General features: G+C 41.6%; 1 protein-coding gene and 1 pseudogene across 1 annotated transcript in view; one reads left to right on the top strand and one right to left on the bottom strand.

Moving 5' to 3' along the window:
- The window catches only part of Slc30a7 (solute carrier family 30 member 7), a 69814-nt gene that overhangs the window by 5629 nt on the left and 51729 nt on the right, over positions 1 to 12456 (bottom strand). Inside the window, exons 9-10 of the mRNA XM_048456665.3 lie at positions 10519 to 10609; positions 8004 to 8153 (exon numbers count right to left, since the gene is read on the bottom strand). Coding sequence (XP_048312622.1) covers positions 8004 to 8153; positions 10519 to 10609 — 241 coding nt within the window. The remainder of the gene's footprint in view (positions 1 to 8003; positions 8154 to 10518; positions 10610 to 12456) is intronic.
- LOC148119371 (large ribosomal subunit protein uL15 pseudogene) lies at positions 560 to 1025 on the top strand (annotated as a pseudogene).

The following is a 12456-nucleotide window of genomic DNA, read 5'->3' as shown; positions in this document are numbered from 1 at the left end:
AGAAAAATTAGAATACCAAACCTCTAAAACCTATAACAGATGAACATTCTAGAAAAGTGGCAGGAAAGCAAACAACACCTCATTTGTCTTTCGAAAATTTTGTCTCCTGCTTCTAAGAAACACTTTGAATTATTTTTGTCTTCTCCTTCTTAGAAACAATCTATTCTCATTGTGAAGTTGTCAAACCACTACAGGAAAAAGTTCTATACTATTAATCACATGCCCTGTTCACGTGCTATTAGATGGAGCTATGCATTTGCCATCACCATTAGAGGACACGGCAGTGCTCAGTTAGCCACTATTAAAACCAGCTGACCACAGGCTAAATCTTCCCATGACGACATATGCATTTATTTAATAATAACAACCAGCAATTGGTTACTTATTTTACAGTCTAATTCCTTCAGTTTGGGATATGAACTTGCTATTCAAGAACACTGCACTCTAAATTGTCCCCTACCTCTTCTATATTATCAACTTTATTTTCTCAGCTGGGTCATTTCTATTAGTGTCAAACACACTATAATTTCTTCTACCTTAAAAAAAACCTTTTGCTTTCCTTTCTGCCACCGCCATGCCATCCAGACTGAGGAAGACCCGGAAACTCCGGGGCCACGTGAGCCACGGCCATGGCCGCATCGGTAAACATCACAAGCATCCAGGAGGACGCGGGAACGCTGGAGGCATGCATCATCATAGGATCAACTTCGACAAATATCATCCAGGTTACTTCGGGAAAGTTGGTATGAGGCATTACCACTTAAAAAGGAACCAGAGCTTCTGCCCGACTGTCAACCTGGATAAACTGTGGACGCTGGTCAGGGAGCAGACCCGGGTTAACGCAGCCAAGAACAAGACTGGAGTTGCTCCCAACATTGACGTCCTGCAATCGGGCTACTATAAAGTTCTGGGGAAGGGGAAGTTCCCTAATCAGCCTGTCATCGTGAAAGCCAATTTTTTCAGCAGAAGAGCTGAAGAAAAGATAAAGGGTGTTGGAGGTGCCTGTGTTCTGGAGGCTTGAAGCCACTCAGGGAGGACAATTTAATGCTAACATTTTCCAAAAAAAAAAAAACCTTTTACTTAACCCAGTACCCGTTCCTGCCTGGATAGTCTCAATCCCTGCCCTTGTGGATAATCAAAATTCCCAAACATGCCCACAGTCATAGTCTCTAATTCCTTTGCTTTTGCAGTCATTCAGCCCTGATTTTACATCTCACCATTTTCTAAAACTATCTGTCAAGCAGCTTCCAAACTGCTTATACCATTCCATACTCAGTTCTCAGTCCTCATCATCAGGAATGATAGATATTACCAGTCTCCCTATGCCAATCATCTTTCCCTATGACACTGCCAGAGAATATTCACTGGTCAATCACTTGCCAAACGGTCAGTTTCCGTCACTGTTTTTTTCTATCACTGAGCAATAAGCACGGACATAGCCAAAGGCTTAGTGCTTGGAATCTACACTTGTTCTCTAATGGTCTCGTCTTACAGCCAGACTGTGAGTCAACTTTGTATGTGTTCATACCTCCTTGTTTATATGTGTAGACTGGAGCTTGCATCTATAACTTTCGCTGGAACTTGACATTTTATTGGGGGTATTTAAGAAGCAGCACAGGACCAGTGTACTCTCTTTCTTCCCATCAAACCTGCTGACGTACCCTCAATACTGTTTCTTCTAAAGATCTTTCCATTTCTCACATCCAATATCCAACCTACTGGCAAAACTTGGTGGCTTCCCACTCAAAATATTATCCCAACCCAGAACTTGCCCATTGTCTGTCATCTCTATCACTTTGAACCTACCCTAGCCACAATCAGCTCTTGTTGAGATTTTATCTATGCCCCTTGCATGGCTTTCCCATGTCTGTTTATTCTCAGAATGGTAACTAGAATGACAAGCATCCTCTATGTCTTCAACCACCCAACAGCCTATCCCCTTAGTCCTTTCAATGGCCACCACACTGACATGAACGTGACTCTTGACTTGCCCTCTGAGCTCACTGTTTACTCCTCCTCCTGTTTACTCCCCTTAGCTATATAGCCCTCCTGTGAACTATGCTCCATAAGACAGCCACACAACTGCTGCACAATATTCGTTTACACTGTGTGAAGATGTGTCACTGTGGTTGGCTTACTAAAGAGCTGAATGGCCAATGGCTAGGCAGGAAGAGGTTAAAGTGGAAGTTCTGAGGACAGGAAGAATTCAGAGAAAAAGACAGGGTTACAAGGCAGACTCAGAGAAAGCAGCATGAGACGTATGAAAGGATGCCAACAACAGAACATAGGTTAAAGTAAATGAGTTAATTTAAGTTATAAAAGCTAATGGGACAAGCCTAGGCTAAGGCCAAGCTTTCATAATTAATAAGTCTCGGTGTCATTATTTGGGAGCTAGTGGTACAGAGAAAGACTTGCTACACAAGATGTACATCACACCCATACCCAGACATCAGTGAGGTCTGACCTCACAACCCTTACAAAATGCATTCACTTTTTAATCCAACGAGTATTCTCTCTCGCATGTATTGTTTGCCAAGTAATAGCCTCTCACCTAGGAATACAAAAAGAGGAAAGAACATAAAAAAAAGCCTTGTCTTCACAGAGTTTATATTCTATCAAAACCAAGAGGAAGAAGAGGGAATGACAGAAGAAAACACCAGTCGTCAGATGTAAAGCCAGAGAGGAAAAACAAGGCTTGTTGAAGAAGAGGCAGACACTTGAGACACCCCCAGTCTCCCTGCACTCTTACCCAAATACCTGTCCCTTGGTCAGGTCAGCTTGAGACCACTACACTCTGGACACACCTGCACTGTCATGTAAGATCATAAAGATTACTTATTCAGTGTGTTTGTTATTTCTGTTCTACTATAATGTAATCTCTCCAAGAGAAATATATTTGTCTTCTTTTGCATTCTAGACTCCCAGAACCTTTGTTATATCTGACACAAAGTAAGAGGTCAATATAGATTACTGAAAGAACTAACATCCTATTAATTTCTTTCTTTTCATCAAAAACTACTTTTAAATAGAAGCAGGGGAAAAAAGAAAGAAACAAGATGGGTCTTGCCAATACTTCACAAGGAGAGGTTCTCAGTAGCGGATAAAGAAGTATTAATGTGACCTCAGAATAGTAATCACCAGCTCCTCAAAACACTCATTTCTATTATGGCTTGTTTTTTCTGGAACTCAGGTGGAAGGGTTGTGTGCAATACCAAAGAATGCATGAGCTAGCTTCAGGACTTATTCTAGCTGAATAAAAAGCTACACAGCTCTTAGGTTGTGAGCACAAAAAATATGCCATTTGCCTCCCCCCAAAAGCCTTCCCATGACCAACTAAAAATCTTGTTACGTAACTTACAGAGAATGCACTTGTTTCACTTCTCGTTGGCTAACAGGCTGGTGGGAAGAACTGGTGTTTGGATGGTCTTTACCTACAAATGAAAACTGAAGCCCAGTCCGCCACACTGTGAAACAGTGTTGATAAAATCAGTGCTACTCATTTGCAGGAGTCTTACACACACATCTAATATTTAACAAGTAGTTAATAAACCCACTAACCTAGAGTAGGCGCTGTTGCCAGGATCATGTGTGAATATATGAGAAAAAATTTCACTTGCGACAAAGGCTGTTATTATAAATTATTCTGATTTACTGCAAGTATATGAGTTGATTAACTCAATCCAGATGGCTCTCAGATGACTGAGAAACTATTTTGCAAAATTCTTATATGTGTAATCTTAATAGAAAGTAAAAATGTTGCCCAAACATATTGTTTAATATCTTTTCTTTTTAAACAAAATTGCTAATGAAAGTAAAATGGGCAAAACAGTTGGGCTCCTTTTTTATTGCCTGCCATTCCCATTACCCCAGTCTTAACATGGGGAAGACAGTAATAAGAAATGAGTAGCCCAAGGCGATGAAAGGGAAAGAGAAAAACAAAGGGGCTAGATAAATTATCTTTGCATAATCATGAGTTAATTACTCAAACTGATATCAGTCCCCTGAGGGGATCACAGCTTTCCACAAAAGCTCAGTCCAACTGCAAAGATAAAGAAGTCATTTGTTGTGGCCGCCTGTCCCAGTGAGATCAGCAGCTTGGTTCTCCAGTTCCCCGTGTTCACTTCAATTTCCTTCAATGTAAAGAGAAAGCCAAATTTCCAAGAGTCTTTGGGCAAGTGCCCTAGTGCCCGAGACAAAGAGATCTAGAGCTCAGCCACAGAAGACATGGCAGCCATCTTCTGCACCTTCTTTAGTGGGAAAGACAGGCTAGTCAATTTAACCCTCTAAGTCCACTGCCCCTATTTCCACCCCAAAAGCTGACCTGGTGCTAGGTACAGGCTTGGGATAGCTCCAAAGAAGTTAGAGTCAGGAAAACAAATGGGAATATGACTGTAAAAACTGTGTTTTACTTATATTCTCTATGGACCAAAGTCATAAACACATTTTTTTTCTTGAGTTTTTGACTGAACATGCTAATCATTCCTTTAAAACACAAAAGGGGGACTAGAGAGATGGTCTAGGGATTAAGAGCATTGCCTGCTCTTCCAGAGGACCCAGGTTCTTCTAGCGCCCACATGGTGGCTCAACACCCTCTGTAACTCCAGTCCCAGAGGATCTGGTGCCCTCTTCTGGCCTCTGCTGACACTAAGCACAGACAAGATGCATAGACACACACATGCAGACAAAACAAGCACTAATACAATTTTTAAAAATGTAAAATGAAGTCATGCAAAACTATTTTACTTTTCCATGAGAGATACTACGAATTGATGAAATGTAAATAAATATGACTAAACTGTAAGTCAAGAATAACAATATAACTAGTAATTATTCCTCACCTGCTATTCCAGAGCTCTTGACACAGGGCAGGGGCAGGAAGACTACAACTTTGAAGCTGCCCTAGCTAATGAGCAAGTTCTGGGCCAGTCTGGGACACTTAATGACGCAGTGAGAAGAACCAAGTACTAAGGATAACCAAGACCAGTGCTCACTTAACATCACAAAACAAACAAAACATAAAAAGAAAGAAAACAGATCTGCTTTTTTTCCCTGTAAACTGCCCTGTGGTAATGAATACATTAATTCCTGTCACTGTAGCTGACACCTAATGGGCTCTCAGTCAGTGCCAGTCAACAACATATATACCTTATGGTTTGATGAAAAACACATAAGATCCAAGCTGTCTACGCAGCCTCCTGAATTTTAGGTACATGTGATAAAGAAAGATGAGAAGAATGGCTAAAAAAAAGTCTGTAGAGCAGGCAAACAAAGCCAATACTCAATAAACATTAAAGCCCATTACAAAAAGGGGAAAAAAAAAAAACAAGTGGAAAGGGTAGAAAACCCAAAACCCACTCAGACAACGGAAGACGACCCTTCTTCTGTGCGTGTCAGTCAAGCAGAGTACAGCCCTGAATGATGCTGCTGGCCAGAGACGGGAGGGATTGTGAACACAGGAGACTGGAGGAGGCAGACGGTTTCTGTAGCTTAGGGGTTCTGACTTGTGCTTGGAGAAGGCTTTTTCATTCCTTCCTGGATATAACTGTTAACTTCTATTTTGAGGTCAGAGAACAGAGCACAAAAGGCAGAAGCAGGAAGCTGGGGACTCAGGAAGCTGGGGGCTCAGGAAGCTGGGGGCTCAGGATGCTGGGGGCTCAGGATTAAACCAGCATAAATGGGAGAAAGTGAGCTGGGAAACTGAGTAGGGGTTCTGCCAGGAGAGAACTTGTAGTAGGTTGGCTGTCTTTCGTGGTTTGAGGAATAGATGAGGACAGTGGACCTCAAGAATATTTTGGATCTTTCTTTGAACATACTTAAGACTTTTTTCTTCAAACATTATTTCTAACAAAACAAAGTCTATTAAGGCTGCAATTAAAATTGTGAAGTATACCATTAAGATTAACAAGTGATCCTTGCCAGTTTAAACAAAAGCCATAAGCCACTGAACTGCTTCTCATTGAGAGTTCCCCTTTCTGTCTGCTTCTAAGTCAACTGGTAATTAATTTCAGAAACAAGCTTAGATGAATACTGAGGAAGACTCTGCTGGACTGGGTTACACTAACTGCTATTCCTGAAGGAGTCTGAGCACCCGGGACTTCCAGCAACTCCCTTCCCTACATCACACACATGCATAGCAAGCCCATTTCTTCAGCAGTTCAGAAGAAACCGGTATTAAAAAGGACAATGCTCAGATCACCACAGATATAGATCGGGCAACTAAATAGAAACAATTCTTTGATTTCTGTTTCTTCCCATTTAAAGTTACCTCAATATAAGTTTTTGTAAAAAAAATAAAATCTTAACTAAAGCCCATTCCTGACATTTTCACTCAGGGTCTGTTCTAAGAAAGACACCAAATACACAAAGGAAACTCAGCAGGAAGTTCTGCTTTCGAACCCTTTCTACAAGAGAAAGCTTCAGGGTGAGTTTAAAAAAGGGATTTTATTTAATTTTACTTCGACTTATTTTGTGTGTGGGTGCATGTGGAGGCCAGGGGAGTTAACTCTCTCTTCGGATCATGTGAGATCAGGTCCTTTACCTGCTGAGGCATCTCACTGTGTTTGGTGAGTTGTCCCCCTCAAGAAGGCAGTAACCTGGGTTCATTTTGGTAAATGAGAGATATGAGGAAGATGTAACTTAAGATACAAAGTCATTTAAAAATCTGCATATCATGAAATAAAATTTGACATTTACTCATGCTATAAGGACACACTTTACTTCTGCATAAACACAAAAGGAAATAAATTATTTAAATATGCTATTCTGGTATGTGAGAATTTAAAAAAGAAGATTAAACAAAAACTTTAAAATCACTCAGTGTAGGAATAAGAATTATTTTAGAAATGTGACCCCCCACTACTCTGGGTTGGGGTGGGGAAGGACTTTGAATGGTTTCACAGTAAGTCTCAAAGGGAATCCCTGGCAGCTACAAGGAATGAAACCAACTAGTCAGGACCTTAGCTGATAAACTGGCTTTAAATATTCAAAGGCCAAATGTACTTTCTGAAACAGAAGAGGCAGCTGAGGGAACATTCAAATGCAGCCATTTCCAAAGGCCAAGTTTAAGGCTTTGGAAATCTCCCTTTGCTGCTGTGGTTACAGCTTCAGGACCCAGCAGTCAGCTGCTACAAGCATGGTTCTCAAACTAGAAACTGCATTCCTTTTCACAGGGAAGACAGTGACTCGCTGACCAAGTCATGAGTGTGCAGGGTGTCCTAGAAGCCCACAGGAGCTCTGCTGCGAGGACAGGGCGGCACTGGGAGAAGACACAGGGTAAAGGAGAGGGGACCTTGGTCTGGAGGGGGCAGTAAGCACAAGGTTACTGCCATGCTGCTCTCCTTTGGTACCTGAAATACGGAGCCAGTATTCAGATATACTGCATGGGCCTCAAGGCTTCATTATGAGAGCCATGGTGATACACATTGCAGAGATGAGACATTTATATACTGTGTCTGCTCAGAAAGCTGTTAAAATTCTAAACAAGAGGAACCAGCACACAGTATAGCAGTCTTAACTGCATCTAAGATCGGGATTATGTAAATCCTAATTAACATTAGCTGTGTCAGTAATTCATTCATAAGGAACCTAAGCATGTGTGTCTCTCATCAGGAGGCAGAATCTCTAATTTATGTAATGCCTGAATTTAACTAGACTGCATATTATATTCATGTCTGGAGATGCGAAGAAAGAGGAAGAGAGAATTATGTACCCAGTGACACATACATCACAGGAAAGTAATTCTGCTTAGAAAAACGTCTAGACTCTAGTCAACAATACTAACTAAAGTGCAAGGTCCTGGGCCAATACCCAGCACTGGAAAAAAAGAAAGGAGAGAGACTATTAAAGAAATAAAGACCTTCCAAATTTTGACTCAGAATGGAGAACACTGTTTACTCTTCTTTTACTTTAGAAGCTTCAATATTTGGTATGTTAAATATAGGATTGTAAAGCTAGCAGATACAGAGAAATATAGGACTCCCAAAAGAGGCTTGTACAAGTCATACCTGAGTAAAAATATTATGTGTTTGGCTTAAGATCCACCTGGCGTCAGCATCAGGGGCGACTATGAGCTTCAAGGTCCCAACGTAAACATCAGAACAGAGTGTCCAGAAGTGCTGTTCCTGTAAGCTGTAAACGCCTTGTAGCTGCTGCACCTGAAACACAGGACAGATGTGGGCATTAAGATCAAGACAGTGCCCTCCCGCCTACATTCACCTAAGCGACAAAACAGAACAAGCTGATGCTTGGACAAACCCTGTGGAGTACCAATGCTCTGGTGACATAGAGACGGGTTGGGGAAAGAGGATGGATGCACACTTATTAAATCTGCTGAGACCTCTGAGAGCACCTAGGCGGAAGTTCTAACTTCAGCACAGTGATCGGAGATATGTTTAAGTACAGTCGGGTTATGGAGCTAGAAAAAGAAGGCACAATAGACCACTAGACCACGGGAGAAGGGGGAGGAAAGAAAGGACAGAAATGGACACATACTTGGAAATGAGAGAATTCATTACGCAGTAAAGATTCCTTGAAAAGGATTATAGGCCAGAGGGACATTCCTTTAACTAAAGTTAAAACTTTCAATACCCAAGCAATATGGACATGTTTTTGCAAATACGGGAAATTCAGTTAAGAAGCATAAAGGTGAAATGGCATTCCCCATTCTTCTGATCCTGCAGCTCCCCTAACTCCTCTTCTGGCTCTTCCACTTGTGCTCTGAACCTGGAGGTGACAACAGAGCCAAGAGAGCCTCTTCCGGGGTCACTGCATGCCTTCTCAATGCTTAGACACCTTCCTGCCCTCATGTCCCCGCCCCAGAACCTGACATGGCCTGCACACGCCAGGCAGCACTCCACCCCGAGCTTCTCCTTGGCGTCACTTTAAATCTTTTCAGTCCTAATCAGCGCCCATGATGCCACATGTGCTACTTAGCTGTCATTCCCCCTAAATGTCCGCTGCGTATTTCAATCTTAATGTCTTATAAACAGAATCTTACTTTGGAATTAAAAATAAACAGAAACTTACTTCTTGTTCTCAAACACTTCCCACCCTAGTCTCGGCCTCAACAGTAGCATTACCATATACCAAGCTGTGAGACACCCTTTCCCCTTCATTAATGCAAAGTTCCTCCAAAAACACACTCCAAATGTGGATTTGCCTCCATCTTTCTGCCAATGACAGTAGTCTCAGCCAGCTTTTCCAAAAACATGTTCTCTACATAGGACAATCTTGTTAAATCACAAAATTCATTACATTCCCACTGCACCATAGCACTCCGGATCTTCCCACTGAGAGTGGAGTCTAAGCCTCTAGCGCGACCAAGACCTCCTAACATCTGGTCCTTGCCTTCTTTCCAACCTTGCAATCACTTTTCCCTTTATTTATCATGTTGCAGCCACAAAACCAGTTTTGCCAGTCTCCAAATACGCTAAATTAGTTCCAGTCATAGCTGCCTCACATTAGCGGTTTTGAGTGTGTGTGTGTGCGCATTCTGGAACAGTCTTCGTAAGGATCTGTATATGACCCGACACTTCTGGTCATCGGGGTTTCAGTTTCCTTGCTGACTCTGATGCAGTCATCCACATCTACCACATTCCCATTTCACACAGTGGGCATCACTGTCGTAGGAAGCCGCTTGTTTGTTTTCCCAGCCTCTCAGACTCCCGAAATAATCACACAAAAACTATATTATTTAAATCACTGCTTGGCCAATCACTTAAGTGTATTGCTAGCTAGCTCTTACATCTAGGATTAACCCATTTCCAGTATTTTATATTTTACCATGAGGCTAGTGGCCTACCAGCAAGGTTCCAGCATGTCTGTCTGACAGAGGCTCCATGGCTTCTCCTTGACTGCCTCCTCTCTCCCAGCATTCAGTTCAGTTTTCCCTGCCTAGCTCTACCCTGTCCTATCAACAGGCCAAGGCAGTTTCTTTATTCACAACATACAAAGGGGAATCCCACATCACATCACTGACATTTTTTTACCATCACATCCCTTAACATTTGTGTGCCCACCACACTGTGAGCTGCATGAGAGCACAGTATCTTTCTCTGCTCATCGTCTGTCTCTACTATCTTAGAAGAGGATCTGATACATAGTGCACGCCACAAACATAAAAACAAAACATAACAAGCAAAAAAAATCGAGAAGGTGGGAGAGTCGGTTTCAGCAGTTAAGAGCACTTGCTGCTCTTCAGAGAACTGGAGCTCAGATCTCACAGCAATAGGACAGTCACTAAGAAAATTATATACTTATAAAATATACTTATTTTATCAGCTACTGAAAGTCTGTAATTTTTAATAACTCAATTTGTAGACAAGGACAATATGTACATCTTCTTTAGTAAAGTTCAACATTTTATAATGAGTTTTCTTGGGTTTATATGACTGACATTCATGCTGACCATGCAGTCTTGAAAGAATGATTAAACTTTATGCACAGGCTACCCATATTTATGCAAGACAAAAACACTAACAGTTTGGAAGGAACATGCAGTCCAACGGTTTGCAAACTTACCCTCTGATAGCACTGGGGAAGTGTATTTTCCAGTGAGGGAGGAGTCCTCTGCATTAATATTCCAATAGACTCTCTTAAAAGAGGAATAACACTAAAGAGAAAAAAAAACCTTAATAAGTCACATTTTAACAACTCCTGTTTGCAAGATAGTAATAATATACTTCCTTAAAGAACAGAATGTGATTTATTAAAATTTCAGGGAAAAAAAACTACTAGTCTTTGTTCCAAATTTCTCATAGAATCAGAAAGCTATTAGAGTAAAGGAGATAGAGAGAATACATCCATTAATGTATCCGTTGATTGATCTACTATTTCTAAATCTGGTTATTTACCGGCTCTAAAAATGTGTGTATGTGTGTGTGTGTGTGTGTGTGTGTGTGTGTGTGTGTGTGTGTGTACACTCATGTACCTGTGCCTGTGGGTACCTGAGAAGTCCAGAAGCAGGCTTCAGATCCCCTGGGGCTGTCAGTTGTGAGTCACCCCATGTAGGATCTGGGAACTAAACTCTGGTCCTGTGCAAGAGCTGTAAGTGATCATAACCATTAAGCTGTCACCCAGTCCTATCCATCATGTTTTCATTTTTTAAAATACACAGTAGCCTGGTTATTTCCACAGATGGATGAAGACTCCTCTAGGAATAGAGTGCAAAGTCACTGTGGACACAGTGATCTTTATCCAACATTTGAACTAGCGCTTGAGCTTATTTGGAAGACCGTGTTTAAACAAAACAATTGACAGCACAAAGGTAAGGGTTGCTAACGCAATATTTCTCCAATCTAGCTAGACACCAAATTCACCTTGGAGCTCATTTTGCATTTAGCTTTGACATGCTGAACCAGAATAACTAAGGAAGGTTCAGACATCTACAGGTAGGGCTGCAAAGTTCTGCAGGTGATTCCAGTAAGTCAGAGGGGAACATGTGCTCTACTGATGGCTACAGATTGAGGGGAGAGGTCAGAAAAAATCTCCCTGCCCTTAACAACGGACTCCACCGCTCACTTTCAACCTTACGTAGTCTCTAAATGTCAAATACAGAGTTCTCCTGGAAGCAGCTGCAGGAGGTGGAGAGCACGGAATTCATGCCTGTGATCTCACAGCATCTCACAGTAAGGTGGAAGAGGATCTGTGTCTTAAGGACCAAGAGGAACAGGGACAGTGTCTGACTCAGCATCAAATTCGGAACTGTGCCTAAGGGATTTGTGGTCTTTCTGACAGATGAGAAGGAAGAGGAACAGGGGCAGTGTCTGGCTCACCATCGTGTTCCCAGGGAGGCCTAGTAAGGTGCTGGTCACCAAGTATGCCCGTGATAAGTGCTGGCTGAATGATTGAAAGATACACAGATACCAGGCATTTTAGAATCTAGATTAAAGAAAAGAAAAGGACACAGAAAAAGAATTAGAAGTGTGTTCTCAAACGTTTAAGTATAGAGTGATTCTTGAGTAAAGAAGAATAGCAATGGGAACGAAGACAGGAGATTAAACAGGCAGACATAACTGGGATCTTTCAATACAAATAAAGTATGAAGGCAAGGCAGCAGAGAGGGTGTCATTTTCAACCTGGACAGGAGTTTTAGTCACATTTAGTAAAACATTTGTTTAGTAAGATAGTTACAAGAATGACACATTAAATATCACTGGTGACTCCTTCTTAACCCTTACTGCCTTTGTGCTCTATAAACTAATCAGATGTCCTGACACTACACCCAGGATAGTTTTAACTAGTTCATCCCACTCCATAGCCAGTGATTTTTCAGATCTTTCACCTGGATTATTACATGAGCCTCCTAAGTATTCCCTAGCATCTAATCTTACTGCCTTAAGTCCATATGGTAGGCAGATTCATAGATGGCTCCCAAGAGCCCTGAGATTCAGGTTCTCTTGTGATCTTCCCTCTGAAATGCGCTTAGGTTAAAGGAGGCCTAACAACTTGCTACTGATG

The sequence above is a fragment of the Myodes glareolus genome, chromosome 17 (genome assembly GCF_982192425.1).
Source record: "Myodes glareolus chromosome 17, mMyoGla1.1, whole genome shotgun sequence".
NCBI lineage: Eukaryota > Metazoa > Chordata > Mammalia > Rodentia > Cricetidae > Myodes > Myodes glareolus.
Note: the sequence above shows the minus strand (reverse complement) of the source record. Positions and strands in the feature narration are given on the sequence as shown.